The 23,783-nt window shown below is 36.9% G+C and overlaps 1 protein-coding gene, 1 long non-coding RNA gene and 1 pseudogene across 2 annotated transcripts in view; 2 read left to right on the top strand and 1 right to left on the bottom strand.

The window, feature by feature from the left end:
• ddx47 (DEAD (Asp-Glu-Ala-Asp) box polypeptide 47) overlaps window positions 1-5,894 on the top strand; it is a gene marked incomplete at its 5' end in the record, with an annotated part of 12,170 nt that extends 6,276 nt beyond the window's left edge. The window contains 6 exons of the mRNA XM_016503450.1: window positions 2,285-2,401; window positions 2,488-2,634; window positions 5,007-5,144; window positions 5,338-5,408; window positions 5,496-5,625; window positions 5,705-5,894. Coding sequence (XP_016358936.1) covers window positions 2,285-2,401; window positions 2,488-2,634; window positions 5,007-5,144; window positions 5,338-5,408; window positions 5,496-5,625; window positions 5,705-5,842 — 741 coding nt within the window. The remainder of the gene's footprint in view (window positions 1-2,284; window positions 2,402-2,487; window positions 2,635-5,006; window positions 5,145-5,337; window positions 5,409-5,495; window positions 5,626-5,704) is intronic.
• Window positions 5,895-6,205: 311 nt separating this feature from the next.
• LOC107701445 (uncharacterized) lies at window positions 6,206-6,504 on the top strand. Its single transcript, XR_001635646.1, has 2 exons — window positions 6,206-6,235; window positions 6,315-6,504. It is a non-coding gene; the product is annotated as an uncharacterized LOC107701445 (long non-coding RNA).
• A 2,363-nt stretch (window positions 6,505-8,867) lies between these two features.
• The window catches only part of LOC107701444 (protein NLRC3-like), a 19,463-nt pseudogene continuing 4,547 nt past the window's right edge, over window positions 8,868-23,783 (bottom strand).

The raw sequence follows: 23,783 nt of genomic DNA, 5'->3' as shown, positions 1-23,783 counted from the left end.
TTATATAATTAAAGTTGCTTAAACAATTAGAAACAAAACAGAATCATGCATGTATGTATAGTTTAATACAAAGGACCCGAAAACCAATCACAAAGAGTACTTTCTTCATTTAAAAAGATGAGATACAGTGGGATGGGGAAAAACCGCCATAATTTCTTTAGACATGTTTTTTAAAAGTTGAACTTGCATTAATTGTACATGGCTTTCTAAACATGCGTCTCTCTTGTGCGAGACGCGAGTGCAACGCTGATAGATGTCCCTCTAGAAAATGTGATAAATATGCGTTCTGTGTGAACGGCTTGGTTTCGGTTTTGACGTAAACAACATCTTCTCCGCATTGATTGTTCTCGTTTTCCGCTATATATTGAATGAACAACGCAGCAGCGCCACATCTAGTGGCTTCAACTGGATAGGCTAACAAAAGCATTATAATGCAACGACACTTACATCGTTATCGCATCTCGTGCACCACTGATAAGCTGGCTGACGCACACCTAAAATTCGAATGCAACGTTTTTGCATTCGAATGTGGATTTTTTTTTTTTAATTTGACGAATATTTGAAATGCAAAATTTTTTTTTGACAGCCCTAGTGGACATGGCCTTACTCTACAAACATACACCTTTGTTTACGTTTGTCTGTTGCTCGGCAACCACTTTGTTGCAACCACAACTGTTTCTGAGGAGCTACATTGTTTGGTGGAAGAATACTGTTTTTATTAATATCATTACACTTTATTATTTGCTTTGTTTTATTTTGTAAAAACCTTGATACATATATGGAATAACCGTTTTATCCACCTTTTTCTTCAACGCGGAAGTAAGCCTATGGGCAAGACTTCTGTTTCATTAGCCGCTATAGAGAAATAACGAGAAGAATAACAACGTGCAGTAAACGGTAAAACTGTTTGCATTATAAACCAGTGTGTTCATAAATAAGACAACACACCAATTTTCAATGTCAAGCAGCAAAACGAGCGGTTCTGTACAGCTAAAAATAGCTGGACGTGGATGAGACCGGAAGCCAGACCCATAGAATTTACAAATTACCCATTTTTGTGGGAAGAAGAAGGTGGATAAGTTATATAAAGCAGTTAAAGCAATTAGCCCCGTGGAGCCGTGGTTTACAGTGAATTTATAACAGCTAAGGGGGTTTTAGACTCCGCTTCACATTGTGCCTAACAACGCCCCTTAGCTGTTACAACTTCACTGTAAACCACAGCTTCACGGGGCTTTCCAGCGGTGCTCTTTCGCTCCTCCATAAAAGCCCAGTTTCACGTGCAAATCAGTAAATCATGTAACGTGACTTTTGCAAAATGGGATGTGCTTGATGTATTGAAGTGTATTAGATTTATTCATGTTTTTAAAAGTGCTAAAGAGAACTTGTGCTGTTATTCGCGTAAACCCTCGTCGGTCATGTAATAAATGAACATAAAGAGTTGAGAATGAAAATACGTGTGTAACAGTAAATTGGATCCGTGCAGCTCTTAAAGTGACAGCAGCCTAATGAAACAACAAAAGACAAATTCAAAATCACACACTGCTCTGGAGTGAAGGACCTTTGTAGCTTTAATAAGAAACAAGGAAAGTTTCATTCTTACTCAGACTATGCTGTTTTATTTTACATTTCTGTTAACTTGAGTATTTGAGACTTGCATTAAAAAAACCTTCAAGCACAGTTTGTTTAATTTGTATCTTTTTATTCTACGTCATTTGTCCTTTGCTTTTTTGTTACTGACGGTTTAATTATTTTCAGTCATTTTGAGGACTGTTTGTTTGTTACTAATATCAGTTACCCTAATACTCTGCTGTGGTGTTGAGAATTGGGACAGTTCGAAAATGTCTCTAAATTGTAGATGTCATAGCAACCTTATTTACAGAAAATATATATTTAATATGCATCACTATCTTTAAATAAATCACTCATATAAAGTTTTGGTCATATGGCCCACTCATAATCATGTTAAATAATCGTGATTACAATATTGACCAAAATAACCGTGATTATGATTTTTGCCATAATCGAGCAGCCCTAATAAAGATGCTTGCTGTTAGATTTGTGTGTGTTACACAGAGAATTGTGTTTTGTGTTTTCTGAAATTGAAAGTCGAGTCAGTGGCTGAGAATCAGTGTAAGGTTCTGCAGATCTGGTGTGTGCTTCTGCTGTTTGAGTGTCAGCTCTCAGAAACTGTGGGACTAGTAAAGATTGTGTGTGTGTAAGCAGATGAAAGTAGCTGTAAGCATCAGTGCAGCCCTGATTAAAGCAGCGGTTCTCTGTGTTTCAGGTGCAGAAGCTGCAGCGCGCGGCTCTACAGGATCCTGTTAAATGCACCGTTTCCTCCAAATACGCCACCGTCGACAAGCTGCAGCAGTATTACATCTTCATCCCGTCCAAGTACAAGGTTCTGTCTTTATTAAACGCTGACTCTGACCCTGAGGAGAGTGCTGTCAGTGGATGTGTGTGATGTGAGCTTGTGTTTGTTCACAGGACTGTTATCTGGTCTCTATCCTGAATGAACTGGCTGGGAACTCTTTCATGGTTTTCTGCGGCACGTGTAATAATGCCCAGCGGGTGGCGCTCTTGCTCAGAAACCTGGGCATCACGGCCATCCCTCTCCACGGACAGATGAGTCAGGTACACACTCAGACCATCTGAATATTACTGGTTTAGACTGCACTGATTCAAATCTAGGGATGCTCCGAATGTTCCGCAACCGAAACTATTCGGCCGAAAATAGCAAAGAAAGCTATATAAGCGAAAAGACTGAATAAATTGTACCGAACAATGACATTTTTGGTGACGCATTCAAATAGCAAGCAGCGTAGAGTGAGAGGCACACACTCTTTATAACACAGCAAACATATTGTATTTAAAACTGTCAGAGAAAGACACACAAATCATCACAAGCACCGACAGCGAGAGACTGTTTAGCACTGCAGCGCATGTCTTCCATGAGAAGAGGAAGGGTTACTGTATGAGGATTGAAATCACCAAATGGCCTTAAACAACTAGTAAATAATCTGCAGAACGTTATGTTTTCTAATACACGCATGAATTGCTTGTATTCTGACAGCACAAGCTCGTTAACCAGGGTTTAAATTCTGCGCTGAAACAGTGTTAATCGTCAGTTGCTTCAGTAACATTTTAATGAATTTTTACAAGGCTAGGGCTGTCACTAATGACTATTTTTATTTCGATTAATCTATCGACTAATTTATCAATTGATCGATTAATCTAACATATTTTTTTTAAAAATCAACAATTTTACTTAAGAATATTTTATTAAACTATATTGATTAAACCAAATGAAATCCAAAAGTAAAAAAGTAAAGTGCAGCATAGAGTGCAAGAAGCAAGTGTCCGTCTCATAGTCCAACTCACTGAAATCAGAGTTCAGTATTATAGTGTATTAGATTAATCTATCAACTAATTTATCGATTAATCGATTAATCTGAACGATTAATTCCCCACAAAAAATCAACAATTTTACTTAAGAATATTTTATTAAACTATATTGATTAAACCAAATGAAATCCAAAAGTAAAAAAGTAAAGTGCAGCATAGAGTGCAAGAAGCAAGTGTCCGTCTCATAGTCCAACTCACTGAAATCAGAGTTCAGTATTATAATGTAAGAATGACTACATATCCACGTGCTATAGTCTACTAATAATAACATTATAATCAAAAAACACTTTTTAAAGGAGTATTTACCAGAAATGTTATTTACCAGAATTTATTTAGGAGAAAAATGTAAATGTGCAGTATTTCTGAAAAAGAAGAAGAAAAAAATATATATATTTTTTAAAAATAAAATCAATTAATTGGAGATGCTTTTGATTATTAAAATTTAATGGAACCATTGAAATGGAATCCAGAAAATAATGGAAAACAGAATTTGGTAAAGATAAAACTGTAAAACTCAATTAATTAGACGGGCTTTTTTATTAATAAAATTTTAATTTACCATTAAAACGGAGTATAGAAAAATGAAAATGAAAAAAAAACTGGGAATAAAACGGATTTCATAGGGCCCTATAATTATAATTTGTTTTTTTTTGTGGTAATAAAAATAGATGTAAGTGAACAATAGCCTTTAAAAATACTTAAAATACATATAGCAATGAAGCAATAATAATTAGTTCAAATAAAGTATCAAAAGCAAGAAATCATATGGTTTTATTGAACAAAACTGTTAAAATACATAATGTATTATAAACAATAGAGCTAATGTACATTACGCATTACAACAAAGGCCTGCAGGGGGCTGATGATGATTTTTACACATTACTGTGCGATCTAATACTTGTTTAATATATAATTATTTAATTAAATCGTAGCGTTTGTGAATTCACAATTATGCTTAATTATGATTTTTAAATGGGTTTAATATATCATGCAGCCTTGGGAAACAGTCTAATAATGTGTTTTATGGATTCTCGTCCGTGAAATGTGCCACTTCCGGTATTCTGCTGGTTAGTCGACGCAAGCAAAATGAAGTCGAGGATTTAAAAAAAATCGAATAGTCTAATAAAATCAACGAATCGTGACAGCCCTACATGTGACGATGTGATACGTGTGACAAACATCTTCCCAAATTCATAATGAGAATGTCGACTAGAATGTTAAAAAATGTTCAGTGTTAAATATTTTTAAATTGTTGTTTTGTAATTTATTTTTTCTTTGAAAAGCAACACAAAACAGTAAAAAGCACATTTTGGCTATTTAATTCATGCAATGCTGAAAACATTTGCAAAATATATGGGGGAAAATGCAAAAACTGTTTTCGGCCTTTGGCCCAGTGTTTCATTTTGTTCGGTTCTGGCTTCAGCCAAGAATTTTTGTTTCGGTGCATCCCTATTGAGAACATGGTGTGAATAAGGATTGTCTTCAGTAGAGCAGCTTCACTCCTGAATGCGAGCTCTGTCCCTCAGTGATTCTGCTGTTTTGCTCTTGATCTGTGAAGCTGCTTTGACTCAGACTGATCTGATGTGGCTCTCTGTGTTCAGAACAAGCGTCTCGGGGCTCTTAACAAGTTCAAGTCCAAGTCTCGCTCGGTCCTGCTGGCCACAGACGTGGCGTCTCGAGGCCTGGACATCCCACATGTGGACTGCGTCATCAACTTCGACATCCCCACACACTCCAAGGTGAACACACACACACAGACACTCTTCAGCAGTTAAACTCTGTCTCCTCTTGATTGTGTTTATTACTGGCTGTTTGTTTTCTGTTTAGCTCAGTGAAAATGCTGGCGTTAGACGTGATTGTTGATGTGAATTCATCTTTATCTGCACAGCAGATGATGTTGTGTTGTGCTGACATGAATCTGTTTTCTCTCAGGACTACATCCATCGTGTGGGCCGCACCGCCAGAGCAGGGAGATCTGGGAAATCCATCACCTTCGTCACGCAGTCAGTCTCAGTCTTTCTGTCTCGTTTATTAACTCTTCAGTGTCTTCAGGTGTGTTAGTCACACAGGCTCTCATTGTGTTTGTGCAGGTATGACGTGGAGCTGTTCCAGCGAATCGAAGCGCTGATCGGGAAGAAACTGCCCGCCTTCCCCACACAGGAAGAGGAAGTGATGATGCTGCTGGAGCGAGTGAGCGAAGCGCAGAGATTCGCTCGGATCGTGAGTGCTCCTTCTGTGTTTGTGTGAGATCTCTGATGAACGTGAGGCTGATGAACGCATGCATGTCTGTTTCTGTCAGGAGATGAAGGAAAGCTCAGAGAAGAGGAAGCGGCCCAAAGCAGACGAGGAAGAGGCTGACGACGGAGAACAGTCGAGCGGCGTGAGGAAGAAGATCAAGGGCGGCTCGTTCAGAGGAAGAGCGAAGCGAGGACGCTGAGACTCTGCTGGAGTTTGCTTTAATACATCTAATAAATCATGCATTTTCCACATTACAGCTTCTTGCTTTTTATTTAGGCTTTCTGACCACAAATAGTGTGTCTGATAGAAGTGAAAGCGGCTCATAATTCATAAAGCACAATAATCATCTGTCCTGAGCTCATCCAGGGAAGAGAGAAATCACTAGAGCTGAGGAGAAAATATTGATTTCTCGACTTTAATCAATTCTCATTTTGACAAACTGACATCAACTCTTAAATCCCAAGAATCAGTCTCTCCTGTTTTCAGTTGATTTGTGAACAAAACATAGAGAAACTTTATTTGTAGCACCTCCCATACAATATTCGTAATAATCTGAGTTTAAGTGAGCGAAGCGCAGAGATTCGCTCGGATCGTGAGTGCTCCTTCTGTGTTTGTGTGAGATCTCTGATGAACGTGAGGCTGATGAACGCATGCATGTCTGTTTCTGTCAGGAGATGAAGGAAAGCTCAGAGAAGAGGAAGCGGCCCAAAGCAGACGAGGAAGAGGCTGACGACGGAGAACAGTCGAGCGGCGTGAGGAAGAAGATCAAGGGCGGCTCGTTCAGAGGAAGAGCGAAGCGAGGACGCTGAGACTCTGCTGGAGTTTGCTTTAATACATCTAATAAATCATGCATTTTCCACATTACAGCTTCTTGCTTTTTATTTAGGCTTTCTGACCACAAATAGTGTGTCTGATAGAAGTGAAAGCGGCTCATAATTCATAAAGCACAATAATCATCTGTCCTGAGCTCATCCAGGGAAGAGAGAAATCACTAGAGCTGAGGAGAAAATATTGATTTCTCGACTTTAATCAATTCTCATTTTGACAAACTGACATCAACTCTTAAATCCCAAGAATCAGTCTCTCCTGTTTTCAGTTGATTTGTGAACATTCATATTTGTAGCACCTCCCATACAATATTCGTAATAATCTGAGTTTACATTTGATATGAAACCAAGTCTCCGCTTTAAATTCTGTCAGTTTTATGAAATGTTTCATGAAATTTTATGTAATCAGTAAATGTGTTTCTCTTTAATGTGTGGTGACAGATGCTGTAGTGAAGTGATCATCGCTTCCTCTTTACTACTAGTTACAGCAGCAAATAAACATGAACATCAGAACCGCTCACTGAAATCACTCATGAATCTATCAATCAGTGATTCAACTGCAGAAAGACTTCAATAAAACAGCAGCTCGAGATCAATAACCTCACATTTACCTCAGGAAAGACATTCAATGACCATAAACTCAAGAGTCAGCTAGAAAAACAACTCTAGAGTATAAAGATTAATAATATCATATTCATGATATTTTAACAACCTGTTCTTCAATATTTCCTATTTGACTAAATCCAGCATTCTCATTTTGACAAACTGACATCAACTCTTAAATCCCAAGAATCAGTCTCTCCTGTTTTCAGTTGATTTGTGAACAAAACATAGAGAAACTTTATTTGTAGCACCTCCCATACAATATTCGTAATAATCTGAGTTTACATTTGATATGAAACCAAGTCTCCGCTTTAAATTCTGTCAGTTTTATGAAATGTTTCATGAAATTTTATGTAATCAGTAAATGTGTTTCTCTTTAATGTGTGGTGACAGATGCTGTAGTGAAGTGATCATCGCTTCCTCTTTACTACTAGTTACAGCAGCAAATAAACATGAACATCAGAACCGCTCACTGAAATCACTCATGAATCTATCAATCAGTGATTCAACTGCAGAAAGACTTCAATAAAACAGCAGCTCGAGATCAATAACCTCACATTTACCTCAGGAAAGACATTCAATGACCATAAACTCAAGAGTCAGCTAGAAAAACAACTCTAGAGTATAAAGATTAATAATATATTCATGATATTTTAACTGAACCTGTTCTTCAATATTTCCTATTTGACTAAATCCAGCATGAAATACAAACATTTGAAGAGTTGGAGTAGAAACATTATTAAAAAGTTATAATTTTTTTTTATATTATAAAAACTTTAAATTATAAAAGCCATATGTGCACTAATGTTAATAATGTAGCATCTGACAGGGTTTATTGTATAGTTTACAGCATTAGTTGAGATAGAGGTTTATAAGATGAGTTTATAAGATGTTCTTCATTTTAAATACAGCGGTAATTAAACTCCGACAGGAAAGAGTAAATTACATTAAACATTAAAATAGTTCAATCAATAACATCACACGCACACACACACATTACTAAGCTCAAAAGAATGAATTACTGTTAATAAACTAACCTGATAACAAATTCAGGTCACAGCTTTTCCTGTGTTCTCTGAGATCAACTGTGAATCCAGCTGTTGTAGATATGTGTCTGTCAATGTAACAAATTCAGGAACTAGTGAACTGTTACAGCTATTTATTAATAACCATTTGTTTCAAGATAATATTTATTAGATATTTATAAACTTAAAATATATTTAAGCCTCACAGCACACGAGAGACTGCCCACTCAAATCAGTTTCTGCACAGCTTTCTTTAGATTCTGATATTGTAATGAAAACTGGTTATTGACGTCCTGAAAAACTATTTCTGAGTCATTTGCCCTCGGCTAATTCACTCTTTTTTAATTTACTACTTTCTTTTTCTTGTTTTACTCCCATCACAGAAAGATAAAAAGTAGACAATGTTTGTCCTGTTTTCTGAAATAGAAGATCTTGTGTTTAAAGGGCACTTATTATGCCTCTTGTTACAGTATGTAATATAAGTCTCAGGTGTCTCCAGGCTGAGGAAAACCGTAGGTAAGGTTAGTTACCTAACCTAACCCTAACCTACCTAAGGTTACTGATGCTATGCACCTGTCGCTCTTACCTGTTTTCTTTTTTTATTGCACAACTTATAATTGCATACAAGATCAGGGAAAGATGGTTGTATCTTTAACAATGAACAATCATAACGACAAAAAATATCATAGTATGAGATTATATACACAGAAAAAAAGCGCAATGACAAGGGAAATATCTTTGAATAATCATAATATTCATATAATCATAATGCATCACAAATAGATTTTGTTGTTGTTGTTTTTGTTACTTGTAAGCCTGAGGGATGAAACAAGAGTTAATTCAACAAGAAAAAGAGGAAAACAAAGGAGATTTAATAAAGCCTTGCATTTGGATCCTCTCTGTTGTTATAATCGCTCATATGGTTTTATGTTTCATGCATTTATTTAAGAAAGAATCTCTCTTCATCTGACAATATACTGGATATCTGTACATTAACAACAGACACACACATAACTAACTTAATATAAAATAGAGTAACAGTGAGTATAAAATGAGAGAGCGATCATGTAAATGTTTTAAGTGACATGGATATTTCACATTGTAGATTTGCTTTACATCTTTTGATACGTTTAAGTGCTGCACTTGACAATCACATTTATAATTAGAAACACATGAATCATTATGGATGAGTTTAATACAAATATTATGTTTGTAGATCTTAAACTGAAGAGCCAGACAGACTCATCTGAGCTTCTTCCTCCTGTTTCACCTTTAAATAAAACAACATGATCATTTGAACACTAAAGCAACACGAATCATTCAGTATGACATGTTTTCATTGTAAAGTCTGAGTCTCTTCCAGCTGTATGTAGTTCTGCTCACAGACACAGTAGTGAAGCTCTCAGCTGATGTTCACTGCTCCTCTCATCATCATCTCAAACTATGATATACAGCATCCATTATCCTTTGACGACTGAACTCTATCAGGGACTCTTGACGATGGATCTCTATCTACACTGTAAGGTAGAATATCTCTACCTACTCTGTAAGGTGGAACAGAAGGGAAAACAATCAGTGTTCAGTGGAACAAATTAATTACTATTTCAATTACAGTTTTTTGAGTAAAAATAAGTTACATTTACGTGATCTTGCATATATATTTCTAAAACAATATATGTGTTTTAAACACATTTAGAACATGTATTTTTATATATAATATATGTGTTAGTCTGTTTGTGTGGCTCCTATTGAGTCACTATAAAGAGAAACATGCTAATGATTGTACATCATATATAATAAACGACAAGGAACAAACACAAATGTGATTTTGCCTAAGATCAAAACCTTTAGTTAAATGTTCCAGTAGTTAAAGCTGTTTGTCCTCTAGTTTAAACATGTTTGTATTGGTCTTAGTAAAGAACTGAAAGTAAAGTAAGTGTAAAGTAATGAGACGTGTTGCTGGTGAAAATAAAAACACAGAAGAGCCGGAGACATTGATCATGTGATGCTGGAATCTGCACTGATTTTACCAGCGTTTTCCTACAGTCTGACCAAACCTGTTTTCACACTGACATGATTCACTAATAAAGCAGGTATTGCTGTATAAAGCTGTGACAGTGTGCTTCTGTTCTCTTTCCTCCTTTGTGTTCAACATTTACTCAACTTTACATTTCATTCTGACACAATGAACCCTCAGGTGCAGTAAAGCTGGATGATAATCTGATGATCTCCTTCACTAATATTTGACAGTATGTATTTATCAGCAGTAACTGAAGATCTCTTTAATATCACAGTGATGTTTGCTCACCTCAGTTCACAGTTTGAGTCTCGTAGCACATCAATGAGCTCCTGCTTCAAGTCTCTAATCATATTACCACTCAGATCAAGCTCTTTTAGAAACCGCAGCGCTTTTGTGTTTCTCAAAGACTGAGTTAAAGAAGAAACATCTGTAATGCCACAGTATCTTAGACTGGAAAGAGAGAAACAGAGGAAGAGAGATCATCTCACAAACAATCATTGTCACAACACTACAGCAAAACAGAGTCTCCTAGTTTATTCCCGCTCAGGTTCAGTTCTCTCAGGTGTGATGGGTTTGAGTTCAGAGCTGAAGTCAGGACGAGACTTTCTGTTTCTCTGTAATACTGCATTAACACAGACTGAAGACAGAGAGAGAAAACACAATCAATCAGATCTAAGTTCATATCTGAGTTAAACACATCATGAGTAAATGAATCAGACTGTAGCTGCTGTAGAGTATAATGATACTAACTCTAGTTTATCCAGCTTGCATTGTGTGTTCATCAGTAGATCACTGAGGCTCTTCACTCCAGTCTCCTAGTAGTTTATTCCCTCTCAGATCCAGTTCTCTCAGGTGTGATGGGTTTGAGTTCAGAGCTGAAGTCAGGACGAGACTTTCTGTTTCTCTGTAATACTGCATTAACACAGACTGAAGACAGAGAGAGAAAACACAATCAATCAGATCTAAGTTCATATCTGAGTTAAACACATCATGAGTAAATGCCACACAGTCACTGATACACAAGCAAAATAATGTAAACAGATAATATATGAACAAATAAACCAAGAGAGGAGCATTTGAGGGCACTAGTTACAATTCCACGTCTGGATCCGTCCTCATTTAACAAATAAATTAATTAACCAATGTAAATTAATATAGAGGATTAATGCAGACACAATAGAAAAATAACAGAATTGCAACTTTAATTGTACTCTAGTTTCTCCAGCTTGCATTGTGTGTTCATCAGTAGATCACTGAGGTTCTTCACTCCAGAGTCTCCTAGTTTATTCCTGCTCAGATCCAGTTCTCTCAGGTGTGATGGGTTTGAGTTCAGAGCTGAAGTCACAGCAGAACAATCTTCTTCTGTCATATCACAACATCCTAACCTACATCGCCAGAAAGAGTTGTAGGGATTTCATGAACAGGACACTGATACGCCACTGAATCACCGGACGACCCTTGATTTAAAGTGTAACATAACAAATTTGAAATCGGTTTAATCAGGTGAACTTCGGATCCGAGTCCTATCAAAACCTGAATGAATTAATAATAATTAATTCCCTTACAAATTTAAGTAATCAAGTCATTACAGAGTGCAAAATAAGAAAAGAAAATGTCATCAATATCATTATTGTTTATTTAAATTTTTGTACAGTACAAATATAATGTGACCTCAGCCTCATCGTGAGATATTGAGTATAATTCATCAGTAGATCACTGAGGTTCTTCACTCCAGAGTCTCCTAGTGTATTCCCTCTCAGGTTCAGTTCTCTCAGGTGTGATGGATTTGAGTTCAGAGCTGAAATCAGGACGAGGCTCTGTTTCTCTGTAATACTGCATAAACACAGACTGAAGACAGACAGAGAAAGAACATACTTCAGATATATGGCAATTAAACTTATTACCAACTACACAAAAGTTACAAAGGTTGAAAATCAGCAAACTTATTAAGACGTGATCTATTTATCCAAGTTAGTTTATGCATTCATTTCACAATCACTTTTTGCTCACTGGGGTAAATGTGTTTATGTCTGTGGTTCTCAGACACACAGCTGACTCTTTACAATAAGATTTCATTTGTTATCATTAACTACATTAGTTAACATGAACCAATGATGCACAATACTAGTACAGCATTTAATAACCTTAATGTCAGTTTCAGCATTTACTAATACATTTTTAAATTCACACGTGTTTTTGTTAACATCAGGTAATCTAGATTAACCCAAAAGAGGGCAAGACCATAGAGAGAAATCAGAAAATTCTGTTGAACAATTAGTATAATGGCTACTTATGAAAATAGCCTACTGTATCATAATTAATACACACATTTCTAGGGCCTATAAATGATCAATATGACCAAAACTTTGCTGAAAAACTTGTTTTACACAGTCTACTTCATGCCTTCTGTCCTCTGATTGATAATTCATACTTTTTTAATCAGGTAAAGTCTTTTTTCCCCCCAATTTCTACAAGTTACAGTATATGCTGCACCAAAATTAGACATTTAATATTTTGTGAAAGACAAACATTAAATTGAAAGCAGTTATGAATAGTTATGTTTGTCAGCAATCAGCAAACATGATCACATTAAGCAGACATATATTCAAACAGATCAATATATGCACATTTATCTTTAACACAGAACTGAGCTGTTAATGTTAAGAAATACATCTGTTTGTTTATAGCGCTACTGTTTTTACAATCTATCACTCGTTTGAATGAGTTTTCTAAACTCTGGAAGAAAATAATTTTTCTCTCTACAGTAACTGTAAATAATTATTGACTCATGATCAAACTGATTTAGTCAACTGTTTAAAGCTTGATGTCACTTTGTCATTGGCTGTTTAATTTAATATTTCACATTATAGTGGCTCTTTGTGATGTTGAGTAAAAACTGCTTTGACTCACACAAGCAAGGAAACATTATTATCAGCTACAGTAACATTACTATTAAAAGTTAGGAAACTCTAGGGCTTTTCACACTTGAAATGGTTAACCCTGGGTCATCCTAAACCCCGGATAAACAGAATCCTGGGTTATGTGTAATCACGTTTCACACTGCTCATACTATACCTGGGGTTAACTGTTAATCCTGGGTATTCATTCACAGACCTTTCACGCGGTACATTCCTGACCCCGGGTTAACGCTCTGATTTGCATATTTGCAGTGTCACTGTCACTGATTGGACGAACAGCAGGCAACCAGTTTACACGGCTTTTCCCACGTCTTGCCAGTTATTAAAAAAAATGTCACCGCGTAGGTCTTTAGCCGTTTTAAGCCTCATGAGACGCACAAAGGCAAGAGAACAAAGACAAACCACCTCCTAACTCCAGTTCACACGCTTTTTCGACATTTTTTACTTTTCTCTCAGCGGCTGCTGTTTACACGATGCGCCTGTCCTGTTCCTGACGTGACATGAGCCTCGCTGCTCAAGTTCTGATTGGCTGTCTGTTGCCAAGCGTCCAGCAGCAGCAAGCAAACACCGCTCCGCTTCACACTGAACAAACTTAGCATCGCACTGCGAGGTTAACATCACGAATGCAGTGCTAACACTGCTCCGGAGCAGGCTTTCATAACCCTGGGTAAAAACCCCTGCTAACACCGCTTTCAAATTACAGGTGTGAAACGTGTCTTTACCCGGGGTTAAAAGCGGTGTTTAGAACCACGATAACCCGGGCTTAAGCACAGTGTGAAAAGCCCTATTGTAAATAAACGACTAATACTCACTTCAGTGTGTTGAGTGTACAGTGTTTATCCTGCAGTAGAGCAGCGATCTGATTCACTCCTGCGTCTCCTAGTTCACGTTTACTCAGATCCAGCTCTCTCAGGAGTAACGGGTTTTTACCCACAATTCCTCTCACATACTGACAGGCTTCTTCTGCAGCAGGACCCAAAAACCTGCAGAAGACCAGATGAAGCAGGATTAGATTTAATATATATATATATATATATATTCTAAAAACAAGCTCTGGTTATATACATTTAAATACAGAAATAAATACACCAATACTTGAAAACAAAGTCTAATAGTCACAGTTATTTGAAAGAAGCAGGAAGAAACGTCAGCACAGAGAAAACGGTCTCGTGAAACTGAATGTTTGTGATCATCTGGAGACTCACAGACCTGCTGTAGAGAAACTGTGTGAATCTGAGTTTGATGGAGATTAATCTACAGTGTGTTCAGAAACATTCCAACGAGTCGACTCAAAGGTTATCTAGAATATTTTCACCTAATAGTTAGCATGTTAATTATCAAGGTATATCATACTCCAGAACTCATATATGTCATACTCATCATCAGCACAACAGAACCAGCAGCATCTGATCGGATCATTCTGATCCAACAAACGGTCCAGATTATTGCTGAAATATTTAGCCTGCACATCATTTATTAATATAGTGATGTTTGAGCATGTCTCACCTCAGTGTCTTCAGCTGACAGTTTGGATCCTGTAGTAAATCATCGAGCTGCTTCACTCCTGATGGTCCAGGATCATTTCCAGAGAGATCCAGCTCTATCAGGTGTGAAGGGTTTGATCGCAGAGCTGAAGCCAGAGCTTTATAACCTTCTTCAGTGACGCTGCAGTCTGAGAGTCTAGAACAGGAATGAAAATATAACATTCAGATCATTAATCAGCTATTCTACTGAACAATATAAATCCCTAAACTTAATTATATTTAGTTACTTATACAAATGAACTAAAACTTCCAAAGCAAAAACTGACAACTGAATATGGAGTCAAACAAAAAAAGAGAACTTTAAATCATTATACATCAATTCACTTTAATTTCTCCAGGTCAGTCACTCTCAAGATTTAACCCTCTGATGCGACTCACACATGGTCAAAAGTGACCGAACACCTGAAATGTAACTTTTTTTTTCTATTCAGTAAAATTCAATGCAATATATTTTTGTTTAATAATATTTTTTTTCATCATTATTTTGCATTTTGTGATAATTTTATGGTATTCACTAAGGATAGTAATACCAGTAAATTTTGACCTTGTGAGACATTTTTTGGAAACAAGCTTATAAATCTTACAGAACGTTTAAATTCAAAATTGTTTGAAAATGTAAAACTGGAGAAGGTTTTATGTGAGCGGCAGGTTTAGAGCAGGGCTTCAGTCCTGCAGAGTTTAGATCCAGCCCTGATCAAACACACCTGAACAAGCTCAATGTCTTCAGGATTACTAAGGCCAGAGACTGTCTTACTATTGGGAGATGAGAGTATTAATGACCACTGGAAAAACATAACGGCTAACTAGAAAAGAAATTACAAGAATGCAGCAAATATAGTTAGTTTTATCTGTCCGAAACACAGTGTATAACTGTATGACAAATCAGGTTTAAGATTTTTTAAATCTACATTTAGCATTAGGCCAAATATACAATATGTTAAAGAGCATTTAATAAACAATTATAACTGGGAAAATTCTTTGTAAATGGCAAGGTAAAGCCAATTAAAACTTTGAAATTAGTAAAATTGAAAACATTGGATGAGAACTGAACTGAGCTGATGATGACATCACTGTTTTCTCCACAGCTGCTTTACAGATGAATTAATCTCACTGCAAAATTGATGGACTTTACACCAAACTGAATCAACAATGACCTGACTTCACCTGAATAATGACTGTTTACTATTGTCTTTTTAGAGCTGCTTTACAGCAGAACTGAATTCTGTTTGCATCACTGAATCATTATTTTATTGTTTATCACTGTCAAGCTGCTTTGAAACAATCTGCATTGTATAAAGTGTTATATAAATAAAGGTGACTTCACTAGTTAACTTTTTCTGCTCATAATAAGAGAGCATTTTCATTATGTATGTTGTTTGTTTATTTTAGAAGACACTTATTTTAAGTAAAATATAAAAATGGTCCAGACTTCAAGAGGTAAACTCTGAACCCCATGCAGTATCTCTTATCAGTAAATGCAATGTAAAAATGTAAAAATAATAACAGCCTGATAAAATATCTGATTTTACCTTTTAATATCCAATTAGGCTGAATTGATGAATGAAATATTTACTTTTCAAAAATACTTTTTAAAATTCTTATTCTAATTAAATCTAATTCTTTTTTTTTTTTTTACAAAGTACCACTGCTGCCCAGATGGAAATATGAATAACATTTCCAAAAAAGTATTGTCTGGACCTCCGCTGGGAAGGGAGCATAGAGACCAGACCTCTTGGAACTTTAACAAAATACCTCTGATCTATAACTATATAGATTTATATCCAAATACACGTCATAATCTTTTTATAGTTACCCCACTCATTAACATTACTTGCGTCACATGTACAATTTTAACCTAAAATTGATGATAAATACTTTAGCCAAATACAATATTGAATCAGAAATATTGTGGTCCCTTGACTTCGCACTCCTTCAGTGAAATTTGTGAAGTTTAGTGGATGCTGTCTGTCGGGTAAATACACATCTTTCTGATCTTTTACTAATGACAGATATACATGATATCACCATCAAATGTAAGTTATCCACACCATAATCAAATTCATTCTGTAAATGGTATAACACAACACATTGGCTTAGGCAAAGTCAATGACAGACCAAATCAGAAGAAGAACACCATGGCAGGCATAAATATAAAGTATCTCCATGCACAACATACAGACTTGTTCATTATCCAAGTCTGGATTTCTCCTTATGTTTTTGTTGAGCTCAATGTAATTTTTGTCTATTGTCAGACAACTTACCTCAGTATCTCCAAATGACACGTTATATTCTTCAGTCCAGTGCAGAGCAGCTTCACTCCTGAATCCTGCAGATTATTATTGCTCATGTTCAGCTCTTTCAGATTGGTATCTGATCCAAGAACTGTAGCCAGAGCTGAACAGCTTCTGTCTGTTAAGCCACAATCATTAAGCCTACAAGGGAAATAAGACTGCAGAATTATTAGATTGAATACAATTGCTAAATGCAAATATTAAATCTATTTTTAACCTTTAGCTAAATATATCTACCTATAGCTTTAATGACAATGAATTACACATTTGAAAGTGCTGGCTCCATAGTCTTGAGATGCGCTACTTAGTCAATTCTGACAAAATCATTGTCCTTTCGTTCAAGTGCTCAACATCAGCAATAACGCTCAATGCTCTAAACACAATGTAAATGGAAACCTTTGATGCTCTTTATAGAGTGCTCACACAAAACATGTATGTGATCATTTGAAAGCAGTCACCTATTAGCAGGTACCACATTGACCCGGTACTTGCTACTACTGCTACTGCAGAAAGGCTGAATTTGTTAAATTTGTAAATTTCAGTTTCGACTTGATACCAAAGTACCGGTACTTTTGACAGCAATCAAAACTAAATAAAACATGCTGTTGTGAATGCTGTAGGTTCTCATGCAGACCCCTGGCTTATACTGCATTAAAATAATTGGTTAGCAAGTTACTGAAATAATATTAGGTTAGACAGCTGATTACCAGTTGATATTCACTCCAAACATTTGAACAGTTAATAACATTAGCTAACTGTAGGCGCGTTTCAATTACCCTTCAATTTGCGCAAATTGAAATTGTGAATTGAAAATACGCCTAATGGAAACGCGTCAATTTCGCAAAAACTCTTATATATCGCAAAAAAGTTTTTACGCTCGCATGAGGTGGTTTTTCAGGCAATTCGAAAAAGGAATATTTCGCAAAACTGGAATGGAAACAGTTTTTTTCGCATTTACAGGTCACATGGCTTATGTAAAAAAGTCAAATGATCATTCTTCAATGTACTATAACCTCCAAGAAACACTTCATACGTGGCCGCTCTCCAGTATAAGGGGTTTTCCCTACCATTAATGCTTAGACAATTTACGCTGCACACGTCTGCGGTGAAGTGTGGCTCTGATACGGCCACTGAAGCTGATCTCGGACACTCTAGTCAATGCTTGTGTTTATTCCAGCCGCGCATGTTTCTGAAGCGGCTCCGCGCTGCTTCTGTAAGGATACACGCATACGCCTCCTTCGATTAAATATAGCCAAAATCCCACCTAAATCCATTGCCATGACTTATCGCGAGAGGAAAAAATTACGTTTTTGTTGCATAACATTGGTTAATAGAAACGCCACCATTTCGCAATACTTTTTTATCGACATTTATAAAATATCACCAAAGTTTTGTGCAAATCTGTGGCAAGAGCCAACACAGGGGGACAATGAAACTCGTTGTTTACTTTGACTTACAGAGCTCTTTTGGAGATTTTGATGACTGCTGATAGTCTAATGAGACACTCGTCTGATTTCTTGAATTTCTGAAGCTCAAACTCCTCCAGCTCCTGCTCTGAGGTCAACAACACAAAGGCCACAGCAGACTACTGGGCAGGTGAAAGGTCAGCAGATGAGAGGCTTCCTTTGCTGAGGTGGGTCTGAATCTCTTTCACCAGAGTTTGATCATTCAGTTACAACGCAAAGGCCAAAGCAGACCACTGGGTAGGTGAAAGATCAGAAGATGTCAGACTTCCTTCTCTAAGGTGGGTCTGAATCTCTTTCACCAGAGTTTGGTCGTTCAGTTCATTCAGACAGTAGAACAGATTGATGGATCTCTCTGGAGACAGATCAGCTTCTAATTTCTGCTTGATGTACTGAACTATTTCCTTGTTGCTCTGGTCATTGCAGTCTTGCTGTGTCAACAGTCCTCTTAAGAGTCGACGATTGGACTGAAGTGACAAACCGAGGAGGAATCGAAGGAAAAGATCCAGGTGTCCACTGTTACTCTCCAGTGCCTTGTCCACTGCAGTCTTGAGCAAATCAAACTTGGTTTTATTTTTGTTTTTCTGTTCTGTAGACTCACGATCAAACACACTTTTCTTGTTGATGTCTAGAAACAGATGTGCATAAAGAGCTGCAATAAACTCTTGAATGCTCAAGTGGACAAAGCAGTACATGGTACCAACAGTGATCCCTGTTTCTTCCTTAAAGATCTGGGTACACATGCCGGAGTACACTGATGCCTTATAGACATCAATACCACAGGCCTCCAGGTCTGTGTCATAGAAGATCACATTGTTTCTTTCCAGCTGTTGAAAGGCCAGTTTCCCCAGTGAAAGGATGGCATCTTTATCCCAGGAAACATCTAGTGTGTATTCTCCATCATATTTTCGGCGGCTCTGCTGGATCTGAAATCTGAGAAAGTGTGTGTACATTTGTGTCAGAGTCTCGGGAGTGTCTTCAGTGTTTGATTCATGCAGTGTTTGGAAGTCACCAGCCTGATTGTTTTTCAGATCATTATTTCTTTTCTCCTCTAAAATGTTCTGGAGAACAATGGCTGAAATCCAGCAGAAGACTGGGATGTGGCACATGATAAAGAGACTCTTTGATTGTTTAATGTGATCAATGATTTCTCTGGCCAGATCCTCATCTGTGAGTCTTTTTCTGAAGTACTCCTCCTTCTGTGCATCACTGAATCCTCGTATCTCTGTCAGCCGGTCGATACAGTCAGGAGGAATCTTACTGGCAGCGGCTGGTCTGGTGGTGATCCAGATGAGAGCAGAAGGAAGCAGATTTCCCTCGATGAGGTTCGTCAGGAGAACATCCAGAGAGGCCGGTGACCATATCTCAGACCACGTCTCATTACCAGCAAAGCTTAAAGGAAGACGACACTCATCCAATCCATCAAGGATGAACAAGACTTTAAAACTATTACTTCTTGTAAGGTCCAGTCCTTTTGTCTCTGAGAAAAACTGAGTTATAAGGTCCATCAGACTTTGGTTTTCTTTCTCCTTTAAGTTCATCTCTCTGAATGGAAGAGGGAATATAAAGCTGATATCCTGATTTTCTTTTCCTTCGGCCCAATCCAGAACAAACTTCTGCACAGAGACTGATGTTCCGATGCCAGCAACTCCTTTTGCCAACACAGTTCTGATCTTCTTGTCTTGTTCAGGTGCTTTAAACAAATGTTTGCATTCAACCTGTTTCTCCTGTGATTCATGACGTCTGGAAGCAACTTCAATCTGTCTGACCTCATGTTCAGTGTTGACCTGTTCACTGTCACCCTGAGTGATATAGAGAGATCTGTGTAGATGTTCTTCAGAAGTGTGGAGTCACCTTGCTTTGCTATTCCTTCAAACACACATTCATACTTCTTCTTTAGGCTACATTTCAGCTGATGAATGAAGAACAGCTCATCTAAACACAGAAAAGACAACAATACAGATATTTGTAATCTTGTTTTATTTCCTGCATCTATAAGTGACAATCTGACAGACGGTGGGTCTCTTACCTTCGAGAGTATCAGCAGCTTCATCTTGCGTCATCTCTCTCAGGAAGCAGAGCGAGAGATCAAGAGCTGCTTCTTTGATACTGCTTCTGTTCTCAATAAAGTCCTTCACAAAGCATTGTGTGTTCTCTTTTTGTAATATTTTCTTAAACCTTTCCAGTTCTTTCTTCAGAAATGTGATTATTTTGCTCTCAAGATCCTAAAGGAAAGTAAGAAAAAGGAGAAACAGAACCACAAAATGTAAGCAAATATTACATCCATACATGGTCAAACCATTTATTCAATCATATTTAAAAAAAATAAAAAATAAAATAAATCAGTTAAAGGACAAACAAAAGTGTTGATTAGCTATAATTTTAAGAAACAAAAATACACATTTTAAGAGCTTCATTTAATGGGCTCTTAAAAGGAAGAGTAAATGATCAAGATTAATTAGGAAATATATTTATATTCTTTTTCTATTAAATAGTTTCGCAGTAAGCTTTTTTTTCAACGATGTATTCGTTTGTTAAGATTAGGGATGAGTACCGAAACCCGGTATTAAAAGTTCCCCGGGGCTAAATTATGAAAGACCGATGTATCGATAAGCTCTGATGTTAACGGTTCTGATATCGGTATTGGAGAAATAAAAAAAATTACACATACATTTATTATTGCTATATAGACATTATCTTGTAAATACTATTTAGCCAGAGTCGCTGTTTTTATATGCAATAATATTAGGACACTAGGACATTTTTCTATGATGCATTTTTGCAATTCATTTTTCAGATGAGAGATTGCGCTCACGCAGAGGAGCTACAGAGCTCACAATATTAAAGCCCTGTTTAACTGTGATGATAAAGGAGAGAAATAAACATTCAAATGTCTGCTTACACTTCAGGCCTGTGGCTGTGATATTAGGCTAATTTTATTGTTGATTTCGATGTTGCTTCAAAGGATCATAAAAAGATGATATGAGGTAAAACTTTTAAAAACTAGCCGCGTTTATCTCAACTTCTTTCCCTTCACAGAGGCACACATTCGTTCCTCCCTAAAACTCAAACTAAACGTCAGAATCAGCACAATCGTTGATTGCTGTAAAATGCCATCTTTACTGTTGCTAATTTGCGGGACATGTTTGATAAAACGCTAAAAGCACATTAATCCGGGTGAGAGACGCTGTTCCCCAGGCTGTGTGCGCGCTCTAAAACAGACAAGCAAAGTACACTTTGGGCTTTGAGTGCGCGTCCAAACGATCACATACACACACAAATATGTCAAAATGCCGATAGTACTCACTTAAACACAGTTTATGTCTTAAGTGGACGTGAACAGCTGATCCGATGTGTCTGTATACAGTCAAGTGAAAAAGTTAGGACACCCTATTGAATTCCATGGTTTTCTGTATCAGGGCATAATAAAAGATTATCTGGTCCTTGGCAGCTCATAAAATTAGGAAAATAAAACCTCAGATGAATAACATCACATGACATATCACACCTTGTCATGATATATTTAACAAAAATAAAGCCAAAATGGAAAAGCCATGTGTGACAAAGTTAGGACACCCTATGATTCAATTGCATGTACAGTAGATTGACTTTTAGCAGCAAAAACTTGAAGTAATCATTTTCTGTATGACTTTGTCAGTCTCTCACATCGTTCTGGAGGAATTCTGGCCCACTCTTCTTTGTAACATTGCTCCAGTTTATTGAGGTTTGTGGACATTTGTTTATGCATATTGTTTGTGCATTTGTTTTATTGTCCCATATTTTTCTAACTGTACTGTCATGAACTTGATCATGTAATATGTTAACTGAGGCCTGTCAAGTCTGCAGTGAAGTTCTTGGGTTGTCTGCCATTCTTCTGAGCGTTACACGGTCTGATGTTGGGGTGAATTTGCTGGGACGTCCACTCCTGTGAGGATTGGTGTCTGCTTTGAATGTCTTCCACTTGTGAATAAACTTCCTCACTGTAGAATGATGGAATTGTTTGATGGAATTGGTCAAATAGTTTGGAAATGGCCGTGCTACTCTTCCCAGATTGATGACAGAAACAATTGCTTCTCTAAGATGATTGCTGATGTCTTTTCTCTTTGGCATTGTGTTAACACACACCTGAAGGCTCCAGACCAGCACACTGCCAACACTTCTGCTTTTATAGAGGGGCTCACACTTGCTGATGATCAGTTAATCAAAGGCATTTGATTAGCAGAGCCTGACTTAACTTCTTAATTCCTATGTTAACAGTAAGGGTGTCCTAACTTTGTCACACATGGCTTTTCCATTTTGGCTTTATTTTTGTTAAACAAATAATGACACGGTGCAATGTGTCTTGTGTTGTTGTTCATCCAATTTATTATTTATGATGTCCTGATATGGAAAACCATGGAATTCAATAAGGTGTCCTAACTTTTTCACATGACTGTATATTAGGGGTGTAACGATTCATCGATATGGATCGATACATCGATACGATGTCTGACAATACAATGCATTGATGCCACGCGTAAAATATAGATATCTGTAGTATAAATAGGCACCTTTATTTTAGCACTGTCCACACTTTCACATAATGTCCATCTAAGCATTACCGCCAACGCGTGCATTCTCGTTCAAACTCACGTATCGGGACTCAATATAAGGACTGCTCGAAGGCACAAGGTGAGCATAAAAGACGTTCGGGATTGTTGGTGGAACAGTCGAGCGCTGTGTGAGAAGTTTTCTGCGCACACATCTGAAGCGCACGCATACAGACTTCCACTTTTTTGTGCCTGGATGAATAAATACAGACAAAATTACTTCAAAATGCGCGGGTGAATATCCTAGTAAACACAGTCGGTTAGGCATATGTCTTAACGTAAATAGTTGAGGAAGAAAAGGCATGTGTATCAGTAGTTAAATCCGTGCTTTCGTTCTTACAGTGAAAGCAAACTAATAATAAATCTAATGCTGTCAAAGAAAAATACAAGTGCTCACTGCTCCTGACTAAATAACCTTTGTAACGTCAAAAGTGATTAATCTATATTTAATTTATACATTGAAGACTATGCACTTATTTTACATTTGATTGTTACATTTCTGTAGCGCACCTGAAAATTTATTTTAGACTGAGCTGAAAAACCTGAAAAGCACTGTTTATTGAACTTGTGTCTTTGTATTTATTTTCTGCTATTGCTTGTAATTTGGTTATCTGTAGAAACGATTTTAGGACTGCGCCCATAGCAGCCAGAATTGTTTTTTCAATTGTTTATTTTCTTTATTATTATTTAAAAAAAGTGTAGGCCTATTTTTTTGTTGTGAATGTCCCAACTGAGGTACAGGATGTGAACATTTCAGATAAAGGTTCATGTTATATATTTTGGTTGCATTTGTGAGTTAATAAAAATGTAGATGGTTGTTTAAAATAGGTATATAATATCATAATATCGATATATCGATC

This window comes from Sinocyclocheilus anshuiensis, unplaced genomic scaffold, assembly GCF_001515605.1.
Source record: "Sinocyclocheilus anshuiensis isolate Anshui unplaced genomic scaffold, SAMN03320099.WGS_v1.1 scaffold3291, whole genome shotgun sequence".
NCBI lineage: Eukaryota > Metazoa > Chordata > Actinopteri > Cypriniformes > Cyprinidae > Sinocyclocheilus > Sinocyclocheilus anshuiensis.
The sequence above is the reverse complement of the archived record's forward strand: the minus strand, read 5'-3'. Positions and strand labels throughout refer to the sequence as shown.